Genomic DNA, 24,859 nt, shown 5'->3' on the forward strand with positions numbered 1-24,859 from the left:
GGGACAGGAGCAGCTGTGTGTGTGTGGGAGAGCAGACTGCTGTATGCGCAGTAGTGAGTCACTGGTAACAGGAAGTACCTGGGGACAGGAGCAGCTCTGTGTGGGAGAGCAGACTGGTGCATGCGCAGTAGTGAGTCGCTGGTAACAGGAAGTACCTGGGGACTGGAGCAGCTCTGTGTGTGTGGGAGAGCAGACTGGTGCATGCGCAGTAGTGAGTCACTGGTACCAGGAAGTACCTGGGGACAGGAGCAGCTGTGTGTGTGTGGGAGAGCAGACTGGTGCATGCGCAGTAGTGAGTCACTGGTAACAGGAAGTACCTAGGGACAGGAGCAGCTCTGTGTGGGAGAGCAGATTGGTGCATGCGCAGTAGTGAGTCACTGGTAACAGGAAGTACCTGAGGACAGGAGCAGCTGTGTGTGTGTGTGTGGGAGAGCAGACTGGTGCATGCGCAGTAGTGAGTCACTGGTAACAGGAAGTACCTGGGGACAGGAGCAGCTCTGTGTGTGTGGGAGAGCAGACTGGTGCATGCGCAGCAGTGAGTCACTGGTAACAGGAAGTACCTGGGGACAGGAGCAGCTGTGTGTGTGTGTGGGAGAGCAGACTGGTGCATGCGCAGTAGTGAGTCACTGGTAACAGGAAGTACCTGGGGACAGGAGCAGCTGTGTGTGTGTAGGAGAGCAGACTGGTGCATGCGCAGTAGTGAGTCACTGGTAACAGGAAGTACCTGGGGACAGTAGCAGCTGTGTCTGTGTGGGAGAGCAGACTGGTGCATGCACAGTAGTGAGTCACTCGTAACAGGAGCAGCTCTGTGTGTGGGAGAGCAGACTGGTACATGTGCAGTAGTGAGTCACTGGTAACAGGAAGTACCTGGGGACAGGAGCAGCTCTGTGTGTGTGGGAGAGCAGACTGGTGCATGCGCAGTAGTGAGTCACTGGTAACAGGAAGTACCTGGGGACAGGAGCAGCTCTGTGTGTGTGGGAGAGCAGACTGGTGTATGCGCAGTAGTGAGTCAATGGTAACAGGAAGTACCTGAGGACAGGAGCAGCTCTGTGTGGGAGAGCAGACTGGTGCATGCGCAGTAGTGCGTCACTGGTAACCGAAAGTACCTGGGGACAAGAGCAGCTGTGTGTGTGTGGGAGAGCAGACCGGTGCATGCGCAGTAGTGAGTCACTGGTAACAGGAAGTACCTGGGGACAGGAGCAGCTGTGTGTGTGTGGGAGAGCAGACTGGTGTATGCGCAGTAGTGAGTCAATGGTAACAGGAAGTACCTGGGGACAGGAGCAGCTCTGTGTGGGAGAGCAGACTGGTGCATGCGCAGTAGTGAGTCACTGGTAACAGGAAGTACCTGGGGACTGGAGCAGCTCTGTGTGTGTGGGAGAGCAGACTGGTGCATGCGCAGTAGTGAGTCACTGGTACCAGGAAGTACCTGGGGACAGGAGCAGCTGTGTGTGTGGGAGAGCAGACTGGTGCATGCGCAGTAGTGAGTCACTGGTAACAGGAAGTACCTGGGGACAGGAGCAGCTCTGTGTGGGAGAGCAGACTGGTGCATGCACAGTAGTGAGTCACTGGTAACAGGAAGTACCTGGGGACAGGAGCAGCTCTGTGTGTGTGGGAGAGCAGACTGGTGTATGCGCAGTAGTGAGTCACTGGTAACAGGAAGTACCTGGGGACAGGAGCAGCTGTGTGTGTGTGGGAGAGCAGACTGGTGCATGCGCAGTAGTGAGTCACTGGTAACAGGAAGTACCTGGGGACAGGAGCAGCTCTGTGTGTGTGGGAGAGCAGACTCTGGTGTTTGCGCAGTAGTAAGTCACTGGTAACAGGAAGTACCTAGGGACAGGAGCAGCTCTGTGTGTGTGGGAGAGCAGACTGGTGCATGCGCAGTAGTGAGTCACTGGTAACAAGAAGTACCTGGGGACAGGAGCAGCTCTGAGGGTGTGGGAAAGCAGACTGGTGCATGCACAGTAGTGAGTCACTGGTAACAGGAAGTACCTGGGGACAGGAGAAGCTGTGTGTGTGGGAGAGCAGACTGGTGCATGCGCAGTAGTGAGTCACAGGTAACAGGAAGTACCTGGGGACAGGAGCAGCTCTGTGTGTGTAGGAGAGCAGACTGGTGCATGCGCAGTAGTGAGTCACTGGTAACAGGAAGTACCTGGGGACAGGAGCAGCTCTGTGTGTGTGGGAGAGCAGACTGGTGCATGCGCAGCAGTGAGTCACTGGTAACAGGAAGTACCTGGGGACAGGAGCAGCTGTGTGTGTGTGGGAGAGCAGACTGGTGCATGCGCAGTAGTGAGTCACTGGTAACAGGAGCAGCTCTGTGTGTGTGGGAGAGCAGACTGGTGCATGCGCAGTAGTTAGTCACTGGTAACAGGAAGTACCTGGGGACAGGAGCAGCTGTGTGTGTGTGGGAGAGCAGACTGGTGCATGCGCAGTAGTGAGTCACTGGTAACAGGAGCAGCTCTGTGTGTGTGGGAGAGCAGACTGGTGCATGCGCAGTAGTGAGTCACTGGTAACAGGAAGTACCTGAGGACAGGAGCAGCTCTGTGTGGGAGAGCAGACTGGTGCATGCGCAGTAGTGAGTCACTGGTAACAGGAAGTACCTGGGGACAGGAGCAGTTGTGTGTGTGTGGGAGAGCAGACTGGTGCATGCGCAGTAGTGAGTCACTGGTAACAGGAAGTACCTGGGAAAAGGAGCAGCTCTGTGTGTGTGGGAGAGCAGACTGGTGCATGCGCAGTAGTGAGTCACTGGTAACAGGAAGTACCTAGGGACAGGAGCAGCTGTGTGTGTGGGAGAGCAGACGGGTGCATGCGCAGTAGTGAGTCACTGGTAACAGGAAGTACCTGGGGACAGGAGCAGTTGTGTGTGTGTGTGGGAGAGCAGACTGGTGCATGCGCAGTAGGGAGTCACTGGTAACAGGAAGTACCTGGGAAAAGGAGCAGCTCTGTGTGTGTGGGAGAGCAGACTGGTGCATGCGCAGTAGTGAGTCACTGGTAACAGGAAGTACCTGGGGACAGGAGCAGTTGTGTGTGTGTGGGAGAGCAGACTGGTGCATGCGCAGTAGTGAGTCACTGGTAACAGGAAGTACCTGGGAAAAGGAGCAGCTCTGTGTGTGTGGGAGAGCAGACTGGTGCATGCGCAGTAGTGAGTCACTGGTAACAGGAAGTACCTAGGGACAGGAGCAGCTGTGTGTGTGGGAGAGCAGACGGGTGCATGCGCAGTAGTGAGTCACTGGTAACAGGAAGTACCTGGGGACAGGAGCAGCTGTGTGTGTGTGGGAGAGCAGACTGGTGCATGCGCAGTAGTGAGTCACTGGTAACAGGAAGTACCTGGGGACAGGAGCAGCTCTGTGTGTGTGGGAGAGCAGACTGGTGTATGCGCAGTAGTGAGTCAATGGTAACAGGAAGTACCTGGGGACAGGAGCAGCTCTGTGTGGGAGAGCAGACTGGTGCATGCGCAGTAGTGAGTCACTGGTCACAGGAAGTACCTGGGAAAAGGAGCAGCTCTGTGTGTGTGTGGGAGAGCAGACTGGTGCATGCGCAGTAGTGAGTCACTGGTAACAGGAAGTACCTGGGGACAGGAGCAGCTGTGTGTGTGGGAGAGCAGACTGGTGCATGCGCAGTAGTGAGTCACTGGTAACAGGAAGTACCTGGGGACAGGAGCAGCTCTGTGTGGGAGAGCAGACTGGTGCATGCGCAGTAGTGAGTCACTGGTAACAGGAAGTACCTGGGGAAAGGAGCAGCTCTGTGCGTGTGGGAGAGCAGACTGGTGCATGCGCAGTAGTGAGTCACTGGTAACAGGAAGTACCTGGGGACAGGAGCAGCTGTGTGTGTGTGTGGGAGAGCAGACCGGTGCATGCACAGTAGTGAGTCACTGGTAACAGGAAGTACCTGGGGACAGGAGCAGCTCTGTGTGTGTGGGAGAGCAGACTCTGGTGTATGCGCAGTAGTAAGTCACTGGTAACAGGAAGTACCTGGGGACAGGAGCAGTTGTGTGTGTGTGGGAGAGCAGACTGGTGCATGCGCAGTAGTGAGTCACTGGTAACAGGAAGTACCTGGGGACAGGAGCAGTTGTGTGTGTGTGGGAGAGCAGACTGGTGCATGCGCAGTAGTGAGTCACTGGTAACAGGAAGTACCTGGGGACAGGAGAAGCTCTGTGTGTGTGGGAGAGCAGACTGGTGCATGCGCAGTAGTGAGTCACTGGTAACAGGAAGTACCTAGGGACAGGAGCAGCTCTGTGTGGGAGAGCAGACTGGTGCATGCGCAGTAGTGAGTCACTGGTAACAGGAAGTACCTGGGGACAGGAGCAGGGTGTGGGAGAGCAGACTGGTGCATGCACAGTAGTGAGTCACTGGTAACAGGAAGTACCTGGGGACAGGAGCAGCTCTGTGTGGGAGAGCAGACTGGTGCATGCACAGTAGTGAGTCACTGGTAACAGGAAGTACCTAGGGACAGGAGCAGCTCTGTGTGGGAGAGCGGACTGGTGCATGCCCAGTAGTGAGTCACTGGTAACAGGAAGTACCTGGGGACAGGAGCAGCTGTGTGTGTGTGGGAGAGCAGACTGGTGCATGCACAGTAGTGAGTCACTGGTAACAGGAAGTACCTGGGAAAAGGAGCAGCTCTGTGTGTGTGGGAGAGCAGACTGGTGCATGCGCAGTAGTGAGTCACTGGTAACAGGAAGTACCTGGGGACAGGAGCAGCTGTGTGTGTGTGTGTGTGTGTGTGTGTGTGTGTGTGTGTGTGTGTGTGTGTGTGTGTGTGTGTGTGTGTGTGTGTGTGTGTGTGTGTGTGTGTGTGTGTGTGTGTGTGTGTGTGTGTGTGTGTGTGTGAGCAGACTGGTGCATGCGCAGTAGTGAGTCACTAGTAACAGGAGCAGCTCTGTGTGTGTGGGAGAGCAGACTGGTGCATGCACAGTTGTGAGTCACTGGTAACAGGAAGTACCTAGGGACAGGAGCAGCTAGGTGTGTGTGGGAGAACAGACTGGTGCATGCGCAGTAGTGAGTCACTGGTAACAGGAAGTACCTGGGGACAGGAGCAGCTGTGTGTGTGTGTGTGTGTGTGTGTGTGTGTGTGTGTGTGTGTGTGTGTGTGTGTGTGTGTGTGTGTGTGTGTGTGTGTGTGTGTGAGCAGACTGGTGCATGCGCAGTAGTGAGTCACTGGTAACAGGAAGTACCTGGGGACAGGAGCAGCTGTGTGTGTGTGGGAGAGCAGACTGGTGCATGCGCAGTAGTGAGTCACTGGTAACAGGAGCAGCTCTGTGTGTGTGGGAGAGCAGACTGGTGCATGCGCAGTAGTAAGTCACTGGTAACAGGAAGTACCTAGGGACAGGAGCAGCTCTGTGTGTGTGGGAGAGCAGACTGGTGCATGCGCAGTAGTGAGTCACTGGTAACAGGAAGTACCTGGGGACAGGAGCAGCTGTGTGTGTGTGTGTGTGTGTGTGTGTGTGTGTGTGTGTGTGTGTGTGTGTGTGTGTGTGTGTGTGTGTGTGCAGACTGGTGCATGCGCAGTAGTGAGTCACTGGTAACAGGAAGTACCTGGGGACAGGAGCAGCTGTGTGTGTGTGGGAGAGCAGACTGGTGCATGCGCAGTAGTGAGTCACTGGTAACAGGAGCAGCTCTGTGTGTGTGGGAGAGCAGACTGGTGCATGCGCAGTAGTGAGTCACTGGTAACAGGAAGTACCTGGGGACAGGAGAAGCTCTGTGTGTGTGGGAGAGCAGACTGGTGCATGCGCAGTAGTGAGTCACTGGTAACAGGAAGTACCTAGGGACAGGAGCAGCTGTGTGTGTGTGGGAGAGCAGACTGGTGCATGCGCAGTAGTGAGTCACTGGTAACAGGAAGTACCTGGGGACTGGAGCAGCTTTGTGTGTGTGGGAGAGCAGACTGGTGCATGCGCAGTAGTGAGTCACTGGTAACAGGAAGTACCTGGGGACAGGAGCAGCTCTGTGTGTGTGGGAGAGCAGACTGGTGCATGCGCAGTATTGAGTCACTGGTAACAGGAGCAGCTGTGTGTGTGTGGGAGAGCAGACTGGTGCATGCGCAGTAGTGAGTCACTGGTAACAGGAAGTACCTAGGGACTGGAGCAGCTCTGTGTGGGAGAGCAGACTGGTGCATGCGCAGTAGTGAGTCACTGGTAACAGGAAGTACCTGGGGACTGGAGCAGCTTTGTGTGTGGGAGAGCAGACTGGTGCATGCGCAGTAGTGAGTCACTGGTAACAGGAAGTACCTGGGGACAGGAGCAGCTCTGTGTGTGTGGGAGAGCAGACTGGTGCATGCGCAGTAGTGAGTCACTGGTAACAGGAAGTACCTAGGGACAGGAGCAGCTCTGTGTGGGAGAGCAGACTGGTGCTTGTGCAGTAGTGAGTCACTGGTAACAGGAAGTACCTGGGGACAGGAGCAGCTCTGTGTGGGAGAGCTGACTGGTGCATGCGCAGTAGTGAGTCACTGGTAACAGGAGCAGCTCTGTGTGTGGGAGAGCAGACTGGTGCATGCGCAGTAGTGAGTCACTGGTAACAGGAAGTACCTGGGGACAGGAGCAGCTGTGTGTGTGTGTGGGAGAGCAGACTGGTGCATGCGCAGTAGTGAGTCACTGGTAACAGGAGCAGCTCTGTGTGTGTGGGAGAGCAGACTGGTGCATGCACAGTAGTGAGTCACTGGTAACAGGAAGTACCTGGGGACAGGAGCAGCTCTGTGTGTGTGGGAGAGCAGACTGGTGCATGCGCAGTAGTGAGTCACTGGTAACAGGAAGTACCTGGGGACAGGAGCAGCTGTGTGTGTGGGGGAGAGCAGACTGGTGCATGCGCAGTAGTGAGTCACTGGTAACAGGAAGTACCTAGGGACAGGAGCAGCTCTGTGTGGGAGAGCAGACTGGTGCATGCGCAGTAGTGAGTCACTGGTAACAGGAAGTACCTGGTAACAGGAGCAGCTCTGTGTGTGTGGGAGAGCAGACTGGTGCATGCGCAGTAGTGAGTCACTGGTAACAGGAAGTACCTGGGGACAGGAGCAGCTGTGTGTGTGGGAGAGCAGACTGGTGCATGCGCAGTAGTGAGTCACTGGTAACAGGAGCAGCTCTGTGTGTGTGGGAGAGCAGACTGGTGCATGCGCAGTAGTGAGTCACTGGTAACAGGAAGTACCTGGGGACAGGAGCAGCTCTGTGTGGGAGAGCAGACTGGTGCATGCGCAGTAGTGAGTCACTGGTATCAGGAAGTACCTGGGGACAGGAGCAGCTCTGTGTGTGTGGGAGAGCAGACTGGTGCATGCGCAGCAGTGAGTCACTGGTATCAGGAAGTACCTGGGGACAGGAGCAGCTCTGTGTGTGTGGGAGAGCAGACTGGTGCATGCGCAGTAGTGAGTCACTGGTAACAGGAAGTACCTGGGGACAGGAGCAGCTGTGTGTGTGTGGGAGAGCAGACTGGTGCATGCGTAGTAGTGAGTCACTGGTAACAGGAAGTACCTGGGGACAGGAGCAGCTGTGTGTGGGAGAGCAGAATGGTGCATGCGCAGCAGTGATTCACTCGGACCGTGACTGAGGGCAATTTACCGGAGAAGAACGCAGTGGTCTTGGAGGATAGGGAGGGAGCAGACAGCCTGCAGGGGCCGGAGGAAGTCCCATGTAAGTATAATGCTTACCTTTATCTCAGGTACAATAGCTGCCCCATAATTCCTGCCGAGGCTGGAGTCTCCATACTGCACTGAAGAAGCATTGCACAGGAGCACAGTGACATGCAATGCAACAACAATGCACAATGGCAACGCCAAACACTGGATGATCCGCATCTCCTGAGCTGCAAAGTGGAAAACTCATAAACAGCAGGCAGGGCAGCCAATACTCACCTTGTTCAGATTGTTGTTGCTGGTACCACTCATATTCAGACTGTTCCACAAGAAGGCACTCGCTTTCTCACACTGACGCAAGGAGTTCTGTGCGCAATCATTCTTCCCAAGCACAGATGTGTGCAAGGCTCTGCAGAGGTGCACCACAGCCTTCACCAGCGGGGTCCTGCAATACAAGCACAGCCTATGTATGACAACCACAGCTCATGTGTGACAACCACAGCACATGTGTGACAACCACAGCCCATGTGTGACAACCACAGCCCATGTGTGACAACCACAGCCCATGTGTGACAACCACAGCCCATGTGTGACAACCACAGCCCATGTGTGACAACCACAGCCCATGTGTGAAAACCACAGCCCATGTGTGACAACCACAGCCTTCACCAGCGGGGTCCTGCAATACAAGCACAGCCCATGTATGACAACCACAGCCCATGTGTGACAACCACAGCCCATGTGTGACAACCACAGCCCATGTGTGACAACCACAGCCCATGTGTGACAACCACAGCCTTCACCAGCGGGATCCTGCAACACAACCAGAGTGAAGAGTCAATGTATGACAACCACAGCCTATGTGTGACAACCACAGCTCATGTATGACAACCACAGCCTTCACCAGTGGGTTCCTGTAATACAAGCGCAGCCCATGTATGACAACCACAGCCCATGTGTGACAACCAAAGCCCATGTGTGACAACCACAGCCTTCACCAGCGGGATCCTGCAACACAACCAGAGTCAATGTATGACAACCACAGCCTATGTGTGACAACCACAGCTCATGTATGACAACCACAGCCTTCACCAGTGGGTTCCTGTAATACAAGCGCAGCCCATGTATGACAATCACAGCCCATGTGTGACAACCACAGCCTTCACCAACGGGGTCCTGCAATACAAGCACAGCCCATGTATGACAACCACAGCCCATGTATGACAACCACAGCCTTCACCAGCGGGGTCCTGTAATACAAGCGCAGCCCATGTGTGACAACCACAGCCTTCACCAGCGGAGTCCTGCAATACAAGCACAGCCTATTTATGACAACCACAGCCCATGCATGACAACCACAGCCTTCACCAGTGGGGTCCTGTAATACAAGCGCAGTCCATGTGTGACAACCACAGCCCATGTGTGACAACCACAGCCTTCACCAGCGGGGTCCTGTAATACAAGCGCAGTCCATGTGTGACAACCACAGCCCATGTGTGACAACCACAGCCTTCACCAGCGGGATCCTGCAACACAACCAGAGTCAATGTATGACAACCACAGCCTATGTGTGACAACCACAGCTCATGTATGACAACCACAGCCTTCACCAGTGGGTTCCTGTAATACAAGCGCAGCCCATGTATGACAACCACAGCCCATGTGTGACAACCACAGCCCATGTGTGACAACCACAGCCTTCACCAGCGGGATCCTGCAACACAACCAGAGTCAATATATGACAACCACAGCCTATGTGTGACAACCACAGCTCATGTATGACAACCACAGCCTTCAACAGTGGGTTCCTGTAATACAAGCGCAGCCCATGTATGACAACCACAGCCCATGTGTGACAACCACAGCCTTCACCAGCGGGGTCCTGCAATACAAGCACAGCCCATGTATGACAACCACAGCCCATGTATGACAACCACAGCCTTCACCAGCGGGGTCCTGTAATACAAGCGCAGCCCATGTGTGACAACCACAGCCTTCACCAGCGGAGTCCTGCAATACAAGCACAGCCTATGTATGACAACCACAGCCCATGCATGACAACCACAGCCCATGTATGACAACCACAGCCTTCACCAGCGGGGTCCTGTAATACAAGCACAGCCCATGTGTGACAACCACAGCCCATGTGTGACAACCACAGCCTTCACCAGCGGGGTCCTGTAATACAAGCGCAGTCCATGTGTGACAACCACAGACCATGTGTGACAGCCACAGCCCATTAGGACAACCACAGCCTTCACCAGCGGGGTCCTGTTATACAAGCGCAGCCCATGTATGACGACCACAGCATCACCAGCGGGGTCCTAAAACACAAATCCCCATTGTTGGCATGACATTGGCTGAGAGCCCATCTGGCAGGCCCTAGAACAACTGACACTGTATTGAATTTAGTATTGTCCTGCTGCCAGCTACCTGTGGAGCGGCCACCATGCTCTCTGTGTACACTGGCGTTGTGGCAGGCGACTACGGACTTACAGAATTGGAAGATTCTGCACTGGAGACGAGCGGAGAAGTGAGTGACGCTGATGGCTGCTGCGGTGTGGAAGCGAGCTGGCTACCTGTACTGATAGGGGGGAGTGGGAAAGGGAGGGATTAAGGGAGTCATCAGGCTACCTATACGGGAGGGATGGGGGAGGGGTCATCTCGCTAGCTATACGGGAGGGAGGGGTCATCTCGCTAGCTATACGGGAGGGAGGGGTCATCTCGCTAGCTATACTGGAGGGAAGGGGAGGGGTCATCTGGCTACCTATACGGGAGGGATGGGGGAGGGGCCATCTCGCTAGCTATACGGGAGGGAAGGGGTCATCTCGCTAGCTATACTGGAGGGAAGGGGTCATCTGGCTACCTATACGGGAGGGAAGGGGTCATCTGGCTACCTATACGGGAGGGAGGGGTCATCTCGCTAGCTATACTGGAGGGAAGGGTGAGGGGTCATCTGGCTACCTATACGGGAGGAAAGGGGGGAGGGGTCATCTCGCTAGCTATACGAGAGGGAGGGGGTCATCTCGCTAGCTATACTGGAGGGAAAGGTGAGGGGTCATCTGGCTACCTATACGGGAGGGAGGGGGTCATCTCGCTAGCTATACTGGAGGGAAGGGTGAGGGGTCATCTGGCTACCTATATGGGAGGGAAGGGGGGAGGGGTCATCTCGCTAGCTATACTGAAGGGGGGCGGCTGGTGACATTGGCCTTGGGCGGGAAAGAGTACAAATCCGGCCCTGAGCTTACTGACACCTCGCTGTGTTTGGCCACAGCAGCAGATGTACAGAACTTACTCAGCATCCAGTAGTTTTGGGATCCTCTCCACATCCACATAATGTGACTTGACGAGAGCGTCGTCTCCCTGGAGCCAGCCACTAGCCACGGAAGCCACAGAGAACCACCATCTGCTGATCGGATCGCCACCTGTTAGGACAACAATCAGCTGAGCATTACCATTACTACTAACAGCAGCAAACCAAGGCAGATCTCTGCCGCTATAATGATTTATACCGCTTCATTATCTTCTGTAAAGCTGTACAGAAGTTCAATTACTGACACCCACAGGGACAGGACTGCATACCTCATTATTGTGTATTTATATAGCACTGACATCTTCTGCAGCACATTACAGAGTACATAGTCATGTCACTGACTGTCCTCAGAGGAGCTCATAATCTAATCCTACCATAGTCATAGTCTAATGCCCTACCATATTATTATTATGTATTTATACAGCACTGACATCCTCTGCAGCACATTACAGAGTACATAGTCATGTCACTGACTGTCCTCACAGGAGTTCATAATCTAATCCTACCATAGTCATAGGCTAATGTCCTACCATAGTATTATTATGTATTTATATAGCACTGACATCTTCTGCAGCACTTTACAGAGTACATAGTCATGCCACTGACTGTCCTCAGAGGAGCTCACAATGTAATCCTACCATAGTCATAGTGTAATGTCCTACCATATTATTATTATGTATTTATATAGCACTGACATCTCCTGCAGCACATTACAGAGTACATAGTCATGTCACTGACTGTCCTCAGAGGGGCTCACACTCTAATCCTACCATAGTCATAATGTAATGTCCTACCGTATTATTATTATGTATTTATATAGCACTGACATAATCTGCAGCACATTACAGAGTACATAGTCATGTCACTGATTGTCCTCAGAGGAGCTCACTATCTAATCCTACCATAGTCATAGTGTAATGTTCTACCATATTATTATTATGTATTTATATAGCACTGACATCTTCTGCAGCACATTACAGAGCACATAGTCATGTCACTGACTGTCCTCAGAGGAGCTCATAATCTAATCCTACCATAGTCATAGTCTAATGCCCTACCATATTATTATGTATTTATATAGCACTGACATCTTCTGCAGCACTGTACGGAGTACATAGTCATGTCACTGACTGTCCTCAGAGGAGCTCACACTCTAATCCTACCATAGTCATAGTCTAATGTCCTACCATATTATTATTATGTATTTATATAGCACTGACATCTTCTGCAGCACTGTACAGAGTACATAGCCATGTCACCGACTGTCCTCAGAGGAGCTCACACTCTAATCCTACCATAGTCATAGTCTAGTGTCCTACCATATTATTAGTATGTATTTATATAGCACTGACATCTCCTGCAGCACATTACAGAGTACATAGTCATGTCACTGACTGTCCTCAGAGGAGCTCACAATCTAATCCTACCATAGTCATATTCTAATGTCCTACCATATTATTATTATGTATGTAAAGTGGTGCAGAAGATGTCAGAGCTATATAAATACATAATAATATGGTGGGACACAGTGGCGTAGCTAAGGAGCTGTGGGCCCTGGTACAGGTTTTACATGGGCCCCCCCCCCAAGAACTTTATACATAGCAATTGATACAGCGCACCAAAACTTGCCAAGGACAACTACAGTGTCAGAGGTGCAAGAAGGGGATTGGGAACAGTGTGTTAAGGATTACTACTATTCAAAGCATCTATAGAAGTGATTATTACCAGCACAGGACCAATAGAGAGCTAATACTGTGATAGAGGGTGGACCCTTCGGGGCCCCTCTGGCCCAAGGGCCCCGGTGCGGTCGCTACCTCTGCATCCCCTATTGCTACGCCCCCGGTGGGACATTAGACTATGACTATGGTAGGATTAGATTGTGAGCTCCTCTGAGGACAGTCAGTGACACGACTATGTACTCTGTAATGTGCTGCAGAAGATGTCAGTGCTATATAAATACATAATAATATGGTAGGACATTAGACTATGACAATGGTAGGATTAGTGTGTGAGCTCCTGAGGACAGTCAGTGACATGACTATGTACCTGTAATGTGCTGCAGAAGATGTCAGTGCTATATAAATAAATAATAATAATATGGGAGGACATTACACTATGACTATGGTAGGATTAGATTGTGAGCTCCTCTGAGGACAGTCAGTGACATGACTATGTACTCTGTAATGTGCTGCAGGAGATGTCCGTGCTATATAAATACATAATAATAATATGGTAGGGCATTAGGCTATGACTATGGTAGGATTAGAGTGTGAGCTCCTGAGGACAGTCAGTGACATGACTATGTACTCTGCAATGTGCTGCAGGAGATGTCAGTGCTATATAAATACATAATGATATGTTAGGACATTAGACTATGACTATGGTAGGATTAGAGTGTGAGCTCCTCTGAGGACAGTCAGTGACATGACTATGTACTCTGTAAAGTGCAATGTGAAAGTTCAAAACGCTCTACCCCCTGAAAACTGACCAGCAGGTGCAGGATCGAAGGAGCCAGGCCAGTCCACGAATATGCACAAAAGGATCCGCAAACCAAATGCTGGTAGAAAAATTGCTGTATTCTTTATTCAAAAAATTCCATGTTGCAAAGCAATAAAAACCACAGGGTTCAACTGACGCGTGTCGGGCTTACAATCTGCCCTTAGTCATAGTTGGCTAAGGGCAGATTGTAAGCCCGACACGCGTCAGTTGAACCCTGTGGTTTTTATTGCTTTGCAACATGGAATTTTTTGAATAAAGAATACAGCAATTTTTCTACCAGCATTTGGTTTGCGGATCCTTTTGTGCATACTCTGTAAAGTGCTGCAGAAGATGTCAGTGCTATATAAAGAGTACATAGTCCTGTCACTGACTGTCCTCAGAGGAGCTCACACTCTAATCCTACCATAGTCATAGTCTAATGTCCTACCATATTATTATTATGTATTTATATAGTAATGACATCTCCTGCAGCACATTACAGAGTACATAGTCATGTCACTGACTGTCCTCAGAGGAGCTCACACTCTAATCCTACCACAGTCATAGTGTAATGTCCTACCATATTATTATTATGTATTTATATAGTAATGACATCTCCTGCAGCACTGTAGAGAATGCCAGTTACTCTGGAGTGTAAGGTTGTGTCACTCTCTCTGTAGCAGTACTATGCAATGTAAGGTTGTGTCACTCTCTCTGTAGCAGTACTATGCAATGTAAGGTTGTGTCGCTCTCTCTGTAGCAGTACTATGCAATGTAAGGTTGTGTCACTCTCTCTGTAGCAGTACTATGCAATGTAAGGTTGTGTCACTCTCTCTGTAGCAGTACTATGCAATGTAAGGTTGTGTCACTCTCTCTGTAGCAGTACTATGCAATGTAAGGTTGTGTCACTCTCTCTGTAGCATTACTATGCAGTGTAAGGGTGGTACTGCTTCCCCTGTGGTTACTCACTGCTGGAGGCTGGCGCACAGTTGGACCCCCCCAGGGGGAGGGAGCTGCTGGAGGCGGCCGGATCTGCAAACACGTTCAATGCCTTCAGGCTTTCCTGAGCTTTAGTAAAGTCACTGCAACAGAAAACAATACAAAATCTCAGTCATTATTATGAGAAGACTCTACAGCATTAGCCGCTATTCAGCCAGCAGAGCCGCCCACCTTCCTAGTTACCAGCAACACAACTCTGAGGACAGGAACAAGTCGTCCATTTACAGGAAACGGGAGACTCCAGTAAAGAACTGCTGTAAGCTGGAATGTTTCTAATGTAACATGAACAGCTTTCAATCCTCAATATATTTCCCACAAATAGACAATTATAAAGGATCAAAATCCTAAAAAAAGAAACCCCCGTACACACACAAGATGCAACTCCGCCCAGAATCTAGCGTATGTACAGCAGCCCCGCCCCTCAGCCAGCGATCCACCCTGATCTCTGTTCTTTCCCTGTTTATTATAGATAGACTAGCTTGTCCAGTGGTAGAGCAACTGAACTGTGGTCATCATACTGGGGTGATCCTACAATCAATCCCACCACAGCCATAGTAAGATACAAGCATAGGAGTCACATGACCACTACAGCCAGCAGGAATAAGGGGGATACAAGCATAGGAGTCACATGACCACTACACCCAGCAGGAATAAGGGGGATACAAGCATAGGAGTCACATTACCACTACAGCCAGCAGGAATAAGGGAGATACAAGCATAGGAGTCACATGACCACTACAGCCAGCAGGAATAAGGGGGATACAAGCATAGGAGTCACAGGACCACTACAGCCAGCAGGAATAAGAGGGATACAAGCATAGGAGTCACATAACCACTACAGCCAGCAGGAATAAGGGGGATACAAGCATAGGAGTCACATGACCACTACAGCCAGCAGGAATAAGGGGGATACAAGCATAGGAGTCACATGACCACTACAGCCAGCAAGAATAAGAGGGATACAAGCATAGGAGTCACATGACCACTACAGCCAGCAGGAATAAGGGGGATACAAGCATAGGAGTCACATGACCACTACAGCCAGCAGGAATAAGGGGGATACAAGCATAGGAGTCACATGACCACTACAGCCAGCAGGAATAAGGGGGATACAAGCATAGGAGTCACATGACCACTACAGCCAGCAGGAATAAGAGGGATACAAGCATAGGAGTCACATGACCACTACAGCCAGCAGGAATAAGGGAGATACAAGCATAGGAGTCACATGACCACTACAGCCAGCAGGAATAAGGGAGATACAAGCATAGGAGTCACATGACCACTACAGCCAGCAGGAATAAGGGGGATACAAGCATAGGAGTCACATGACCACTACAGCCAGCAGGAATAAGGGGGATACAAGCATAGGAGTCACATGACCACTACAGCCAGCAGGAATAAGGGGGATACAAGCATAGGAGTCACATGACCACTACAGCCAGCAGGAATAAGGAGGATACAAGCATAGGAGTCACATGACCACTACAGCCAGCAGGAATAAGGGGGATACAAGCATAGGAGTCACAGAACCACTACAGCCAGCAGGAATAAGGGGGATACAAGCATAGGAGTCACATGACCACTACAGCCAGCAGGAATAAGGGGGATACAAGCATAGGAGTCACATGACCACTACAGCCAGCAGGAATAAGGAGGATACAAGCATAGGAGTCACATGACCACCACAGCCAGCAGGAATAAGGGGGATACAAGCATAGGAGTCACATGACCACTACAGCCAGCAGGAATAAGGGGGATACAAGCATAGGAGTCACATGACCACTACAGCCAGCAGGAATAAGGGGATACAAGCATAGGAGTCACATGACCACTACAGCCAGCAGGAATAAGGGAGATACAAGCATAGGAGTCACATGACCACTACAGCCAGCAGGAATAAGGGGGATACAAGCATAGGAGTCACATGACCACTACAGCCAGCAGGAATAAGGAGGATACAAGCATAGGAGTCACATGACCACTACAGCCAGCAGGAATAAGGAGGATACAAGCATAGGAGTCACATGACCACTACAGCCAGCAGGAATAAGGGGGATACAAGCATAGGAGTCACATGACCACTACAGCCAGCAGGAATAAGGGGGATACAAGCATAGGAGTCACATGACCACTACAGCCAGCAGGAATAAGGGGGATACAAGCATAGGAGTCACATGACCACTACAGCCAGCAGGAATAAGGGGGATACAAGCATAGGAGTCACATGACCACTACAGCCAGCAGGAATAAGGGGGATACAAGCATAGGAGTCACATGACCACTACAGCCAGCAGGAATAAGGAGGATACAAGCATAGGAGTCACATGACCACCACAGCCAGCAGGAATAAGGGGGATACAAGCATAGGAGTCACATGACCACTACAGCCAGCAGGAATAAGGGGGATACAAGCATAGGAGTCACATGACCACTACAGCCAGCAGGAATAAGGGGGATACAAGCATAGGAGTCACATGACCACTACACCCAGCAGGAATAAGGGGGATACAAGCATAGGAGTCACATGACCACTACAGCCAGCAGGAATAAGGGGGATACAAGCATAGGAGTCACATGACCACTACACCCAGCAGGAATAAGGGGGATACAAGCATAGGAGTCACATGACCACTACAGCCAGCAGGAATAAGGACGATACAAGCATAGGAGTCACATGACCACTACAGCCAGCAGGAATAAGGGGGATACAAGCATAGGAGTCACATGACCACTACAGCCAGCAGGAATAAGGGGGATACAAGCATAGGAGTCACATGACCACTACAGCCAGCAGGAATAAGGGGGATACAAGCATAGGAGTCACATAACCACTACAGCCAGCAGGAATAAGGGGGATACAAGCATAGGAGTCACATGACCACTACAGCCAGCAGGAATAAGGGGGATACAAGCATAGGAGTCACATGACCACTACAGCCAGCAGGAATAAGGGGGATACAAGCATAGGAGTCACATAACCACTACAGCCAGCAGGAATAAGGGGGATACAAGCATAGGAGTCACATGACCACTACAGCCAGCAGGAATAAGGGGGATACAAGCATAGGAGTCACATGACCACTACAGCCAGCAGGAATAAGGGGGATACAAGCATAGGAGTCACATGACCACTACAGCCAGCAGGAATAAGGAGGATACAAGCATAGGAGTCACATGACCACTACAGCCAGCAGGAATAAGGGGGATACAAGCATAGGAGTCACATGACCACTACAGCCAGCAGGAATAAGCGGGATACAAGCATAGGAGTCACATGACCACTACAGCCAGCAGGAATAAGGGGGATACAAGCATAGGAGTCACATGACCACTACAGCCAGCAGGAATAAGGGGGATACAAGCATAGGAGTCACATGACCACTACAGCCAGCAGGAATAAGGGGGATACAAGCATAGGAGTCACATGACCACTACAGCCAGCAGGAATAAGGGGGATACAAGCATAGGAGTCACATGACCACTACAGCCAGCAGGAATAAGGGGGATACAAGCATAGGAGTCACATGACCACTACAGCCAGCAGGAATAAGGGGGATACAAGCATAGGAGTCACATGACCACTACAGCCAGCAGGAATAAGGGGGATACAAGCATAGGAGTCACATGACCACCACAGCCAGCAGGAATAAGGGGGATACAAGCATAGGAGTCACATGACCACTACAGCCAGCAGGAATAAGGGGGATACAAGCATAGGAGTCACATGACCACTACAGCCAGCAGGAATAAGGGGGATACAAGCATAGGAGTCACAGAACCACTACAGCCAGCAGGAATAAGGGGGATACAAGCATAGGAGTCACATGACCACTACAGCCAGCAGGAATAAGGGGGATACAAGCATAGGAGTCACATGACCACTACAGCCAGCAGGAATAAGGAGGATACAAGCATAGGAGTCACATGACCACCACAGCCAGCAGGAATAAGGGGGATACAAGCATAGGAGTCACATGACCACTACAGCCAGCAGGAATAAGGGGGATACAAGCATAGGAGTCACATGACCACTACAGCCAGCAGGAATAAGGGGGATACAAGCATAGGAGTCACATGACCACTACAGCCAGCAGGAATAAGGGGGATACAAGCATAGGAGTCACATGACCACTACAGCCAGCAGGAATAAGGGGATACAAGCATAGGAGTCACATGACCACTACAGCCAGCAGGAATAAGGGGATACAAGCATAGGAGTCACATGACCACTACAGCCAGCAGGAATAAGGGGGATACAAGCATAGGAGTCACATGACCACTACAGCCAGCAGGAATAAGGGGGATACAAGCATAGGAGTCACATGACCACTACAGCCAGCAGGAATAAGGGGGATACAAGCATAGGAGTCACATGACCACTACAGCCAGCAGGAATAAGGGGGATACAAGCATAGGAGTCACATGACCACTACAGCCAGCAGGAATAAGGGGGATACAAGCATAGGAGTCACATGACCACTACAGCCAGCAGGAATAAGGGGGATACAAGCATAGGAGTCACATGACCACTACAGCCAGCAGGAATAAGGGGATACAAGCATAGGAGTCACATGACCACTACAGCCAGCAGGAATAAGGGGGATACAAGCATAGGAGTCACATGACCACTACAGCCAGCAGGAATAAGGGGGATACAAGCATAGGAGTCACATGACCACTACAGCCAGCAGGAATAAGGGGGATACAAGCATAGGAGTCACATGACCACTACAGCCAGCAGGAATAAGGGGGATACAAGCATAGGAGTCACATGACCACTACAGCCAGCAGGAATAAGGGGGATACAAGCATAGGAGTCACATGACCACTACAGCCAGCAGGAATAAGGGGGATACAAGCATAGGAGTCACATGACCACTACAGCCAGCAGGAATAAGGGGGATACAAGCATAGGAGTCACATGACCACTACAGCCAGCAGGAATAAGGGGGATACAAGCATAGGAGTCACATGACCACTACAGCCAGCAGGAATAAGGGGGATACAAGCATAGGAGTCACATGACCACTACAGCCAGCAGGAATAAGGGGGATACAAGCATAGGAGTCACATGACCACTACAGCCAGCAGGAATAAGGGGATACAAGCATAGGAGTCACATGACCACTACAGCCAGCAGGAATAAGGGGGATACAAGCATAGGAGTCACATGACCACTACAGCCAGCAGGAATAAGGGGGATACAAGCATAGGAGTCACATGACCACTACAGCCAGCAGGAATAAGGGGGATACAAGCATAGGAGTCACATGACCACTACAGCCAGCAGGAATAAGGGGGATACAAGCATAGGAGTCACATGACCACTACAGCCAGCAGGAATAAGGGGGATACAAGCATAGGAGTCACATGACCACTACAGCCAGCAGGAATAAGGGGGATACAAGCATAGGAGTCACATGACCACTACAGCCAGCAGGAATAAGGGGGATACAAGCATAGGAGTCACATGACCACTACAGCCAGCAGGAATAAGGGGATACAAGCATAGGAGTCACATGACCACTACAGCCAGCAGGAATAAGGGGGATACAAGCATAGGAGTCACATGACCACTACAGCCAGCAGGAATAAGGGGGATACAAGCATAGGAGTCACATGACCACTACAGCCAGCAGGAATAAGGGGGATACAAGCATAGGAGTCACATGACCACTACAGCCAGCAGGAATAAGGGGGATACAAGCATAGGAGTCACATGACCACTACAGCCAGCAGGAATAAGGGGGATACAAGCATAGGAGTCACATGACCACTACAGCCAGCAGGAATAAGGGGGATACAAGCATAGGAGTCACATGACCACTACAGCCAGCAGGAATAAGGGGGATACAAGCATAGGAGTCACATGACCACTACAGCCAGCAGGAATAAGGGGGATACAAGCATAGGAGTCACATGACCACTACAGCCAGCAGGAATAAGGGGGATACAAGCATAGGAGTCACATGACCACTACAGCCAGCAGGAATAAGGGGGATACAAGCATAGGAGTCACATGACCACTACAGCCAGCAGGAATAAGGGGGATACAAGCATAGGAGTCACATGACCACTACAGCCAGCAGGAATAAGGGGGATACAAGCATAGGAGTCACATGACCACTACAGCCAGCAGGAATAAGGGGATACAAGCATAGGAGTCACATGACCACTACAGCCAGCAGGAATAAGGGGGATACAAGCATAGGAGTCACATGACCACTACAGCCAGCAGGAATAAGGGGGATACAAGCATAGGAGTCACATGACCACTACAGCCAGCAGGAATAAGGGGGATACAAGCATAGGAGTCACATGACCACTACAGCCAGCAGGAATAAGGGGGATACAAGCATAGGAGTCACATGACCACTACAGCCAGCAGGAATAAGGGGGATACAAGCATAGGAGTCACATGACCACTACAGCCAGCAGGAATAAGGGGGATACAAGCATAGGAGTCACATGACCACTACAGCCAGCAGGAATAAGGGGGATACAAGCATAGGAGTCACATGACCACTACAGCCAGCAGGAATAAGGGGGATACAAGCATAGGAGTCACATGACCACTACAGCCAGCAGGAATAAGGGGGATACAAGCATAGGAGTCACATGACCACTACAGCCAGCAGGAATAAGGGGGATACAAGCATAGGAGTCACATGACCACTACAGCCAGCAGGAATAAGGGGGATACAAGCATAGGAGTCACATGACCACTACAGCCAGCAGGAATAAGGGGGATACAAGCATAGGAGTCACATGACCACTACAGCCAGCAGGAATAAGGGGGATACAAGCATAGGAGTCACATGACCACTACAGCCAGCAGGAATAAGGGGGATACAAGCATAGGAGTCACATGACCACTACAGCCAGCAGGAATAAGGGGGATACAAGCATAGGAGTCACATGACCACTACAGCCAGCAGGAATAAGGGGGATACAAGCATAGGAGTCACATGACCACTACAGCCAGCAGGAATAAGGGGGATACAAGCATAGGAGTCACATGACCACTACAGCCAGCAGGAATAAGGGGGATACAAGCATAGGAGTCACATGACCACTACAGCCAGCAGGAATAAGGGGGATACAAGCATAGGAGTCACATGACCACTACAGCCAGCAGGAATAAGGGGGATACAAGCATAGGAGTCACATGACCACTACAGCCAGCAGGAATAAGGGGGATACAAGCATAGGAGTCACATGACCACTACAGCCAGCAGGAATAAGGGGGATACAAGCATAGGAGTCACATGACCACTACAGCCAGCAGGAATAAGGGGGATACAAGCATAGGAGTCACATGACCACTACAGCCAGCAGGAATAAGGGGGATACAAGCATAGGAGTCACATGACCACTACAGCCAGCAGGAATAAGGGGATACAAGCATAGGAGTCACATGACCACTACAGCCAGCAGGAATAAGGGGGATACAAGCATAGGAGTCACATGACCACTACAGCCAGCAGGAATAAGGGGGATACAAGCATAGGAGTCACATGACCACTACAGCCAGCAGGAATAAGGGGATACAAGCATAGGAGTCACATGACCACTACAGCCAGCAGGAATAAGGGGGATACAAGCATAGGAGTCACATGACCACTACAGCCAGCAGGAATAAGGGGGATACAAGCATAGGAGTCACATGACCACTACAGCCAGCAGGAATAAGGGGGATACAAGCATAGGAGTCACATGACCACTACAGCCAGCAGGAATAAGGGGGATACAAGCATAGGAGTCACATGACCACTACAGCCAGCAGGAATAAGGGGATACAAGCATAGGAGTCACATGACCACTACAGCCAGCAGGAATAAGGGGGATACAAGCATAGGAGTCACATGACCACTACAGCCAGCAGGAATAAGGGGGATACAAGCATAGGAGTCACATGACCACTACAGCCAGCAGGAATAAGGGGGATACAAGCATAGGAGTCACATGACCACTACAGCCAGCAGGAATAAGGGGATACAAGCATAGGAGTCACATGACCACTACAGCCAGCAGGAATAAGGGGATACAAGCATAGGAGTCACATGACCACTACAGCCAGCAGGAATAAGGGGATACAAGCATAGGAGTCACATGACCACTACAGCCAGCAGGAATAAGGGGGATACAAGCATAGGAGTCACATGACCACTACAGCCAGCAGGAATAAGGGGGATACAAGCATAGGAGTCACATGACCACTACAGCCAGCAGGAATAAGGGAGATACAAGCATAGGAGTCACATGACCACTACAGCCAGCAGGAATAAGGGGGATACAAGCATAGGAGTCACATGACCACTACAGCCAGCAGGAATAAGGGGGATACAAGCATAGGAGTCACATGACCACTACAGCCAGCAGGAATAAGGGGATACAAGCATAGGAGTCACATGACCACTACAGCCAGCAGGAATAAGGGGGATACAAGCATAGGAGTCACATGACCACTACAGCCAGCAGGAATAAGGAGGATACAAGCATAGGAGTCACATGACCACTACAGCCAGCAGGAATAAGGGGATACAAGCATAGGAGTCACATGACCACTACAGCCAGCAGGAATAAGGGGATACAAGCATAGGAGTCACATGACCACTACAGCCAGCAGGAATAAGGGAGATACAAGCATAGGAGTCACATGACCACTACAGCCAGCAGGAATAAGGGGGATACAAGCATAGGAGTCACATGACCACTACAGCCAGCAGGAATAAGGAGGATACAAGCATAGGAGTCACATGACCACTACAGCCAGCAGGAATAAGGAGGGATACAAGCATAGGAGTCACATGACCACTACAGCCAGCAGGAATAAGGGGGATACAAGCATAGGAGTCACATGACCACTACAGCCAGCAGGAATAAGGGAGATACAAGCATAGGAGTCACATGACCACTACAGCCAGCAGGAATAAGGGGGATACAAGCATAGGAGTCACATGACCACTACAGCCAGCAGGAATAAGGGGATACAAGCATAGGAGTCACATGACCACTACAGCCAGCAGGAATAAGGGGATACAAGCATAGGAGTCACATGACCACTACAGCCAGCAGGAATAAGGGGATACAAGCATAGGAGTCACATGACCACTACAGCCAGCAGGAATAAGGGGATACAAGCATAGGAGTCACATGACCACTACAGCCAGCAGGAATAAGGGGGATACAAGCATAGGAGTCACATGACCACTACAGCCAGCAGGAATAAGGGAGATACAAGCATAGGAGTCACATGACCACTACAGCCAGCAGGAATAAGGAGGATACAAGCATAGGAGTCACATGACCACTACAGCCAGCAGGAATAAGGGGATACAAGCATAGGAGTCACATGACCACTACAGCCAGCAGGAATAAGGGAGATACAAGCATAGGAGTCACATGACCACTACAGCCAGCAGGAATAAGGCCAGATACAAGCATAGGAGTCACATGACCACTACAGCCAGCAGGAATAAGGGGGATACAAGCATAGGAGTCACATGACCACTACAGCCAGCAGGAATAAGGGAGATACAAGCATAGGAGTCACATGACCACTACAGCCAGCAGGAATAAGGAGATACAAGCATAGGAGTCACATGACCACTACAGCCAGCAGAATAAGGGAGATACAAGCATAGGAGTCACATGACCACTACAGCCAGCAGGAATAAGGGGGATACAAGCATAGGAGTCACATGACCACTACAGCCAGCAGGAATAAGGGAGATACAAGCATAGGAGTCACATGACCACTACAGCCAGCAGGAATAAGGCAGATACAAGCATAGGAGTCACATGACCACTACAGCCAGCAGGAATAAGGGGGATACAAGCATAGGAGTCACATGACCACTACAGCCAGCAGGAATAAGGGAGATACAAGCATAGGAGTCACATGACCACTACAGCCAGCAGGAATAAGGGGCGATACAAGCATAGGAGTCACATGACCACTACAGCCAGCAGGAATAAGGGGGATACAAGCATAGGAGTCACATGACCACTACAGCCAGCAGGAATAAGGCCGATACAAGCATAGGAGTCACATGACCACTACAGCCAGCAGGAATAAGGGAGATACAAGCATAGGAGTCACATGACCACTACAGCCAGCAGGAATAAGGGGGATACAAGCATAGGAGTCACATGACCACTACGAGCCAGCAGGAATAAGGGGCATACAAGCATAGGAGTCACATGACCACTACAGCCAGCAGGAATAAGGGGGATACAAGCATAGGAGTCACATGACCACTACAGCCAGCAGGAATAAGGAGGGATACAAGCATAGGAGTCACATGACCACTACAGCCAGCAGGAATAAGGGGGATACAAGCATAGGAGTCACATGACCACTACAGCCAGCAGGAATAAGGGGATACAAGCATAGGAGTCACATGACCACTACAGCCAGCAGGAATAAGGGGGATACAAGCATAGGAGTCACATGACCACTACAGCCAGCAGGAATAAGGGGGATACAAGTCATAGGAGTCACATGACCACTACAGC

The 24,859-nt window shown here is 50.9% G+C and overlaps 1 protein-coding gene across 1 annotated transcript in view; it reads right to left on the bottom strand.

The window, feature by feature from the left end:
• Nucleotides 1–24,859, bottom strand: part of SREBF2 (sterol regulatory element binding transcription factor 2) — a 178,048-nt gene that overhangs the window by 48,122 nt on the left and 105,067 nt on the right. The window contains exons 13-16 of the mRNA XM_068252792.1: nt 14,519–14,531; nt 14,306–14,418; nt 10,841–10,970; nt 7,825–7,990 (exon numbers count right to left, since the gene is read on the bottom strand). Of these exons, the coding sequence (XP_068108893.1) occupies nt 7,825–7,990; nt 10,841–10,970; nt 14,306–14,418; nt 14,519–14,531 (422 nt within the window). The remainder of the gene's footprint in view (nt 1–7,824; nt 7,991–10,840; nt 10,971–14,305; nt 14,419–14,518; nt 14,532–24,859) is intronic.

This window comes from Hyperolius riggenbachi, chromosome 9 (genome assembly GCF_040937935.1).
Source record: "Hyperolius riggenbachi isolate aHypRig1 chromosome 9, aHypRig1.pri, whole genome shotgun sequence".
In the NCBI taxonomy this organism is placed as follows: Eukaryota; Metazoa; Chordata; class Amphibia; order Anura; family Hyperoliidae; genus Hyperolius; species Hyperolius riggenbachi.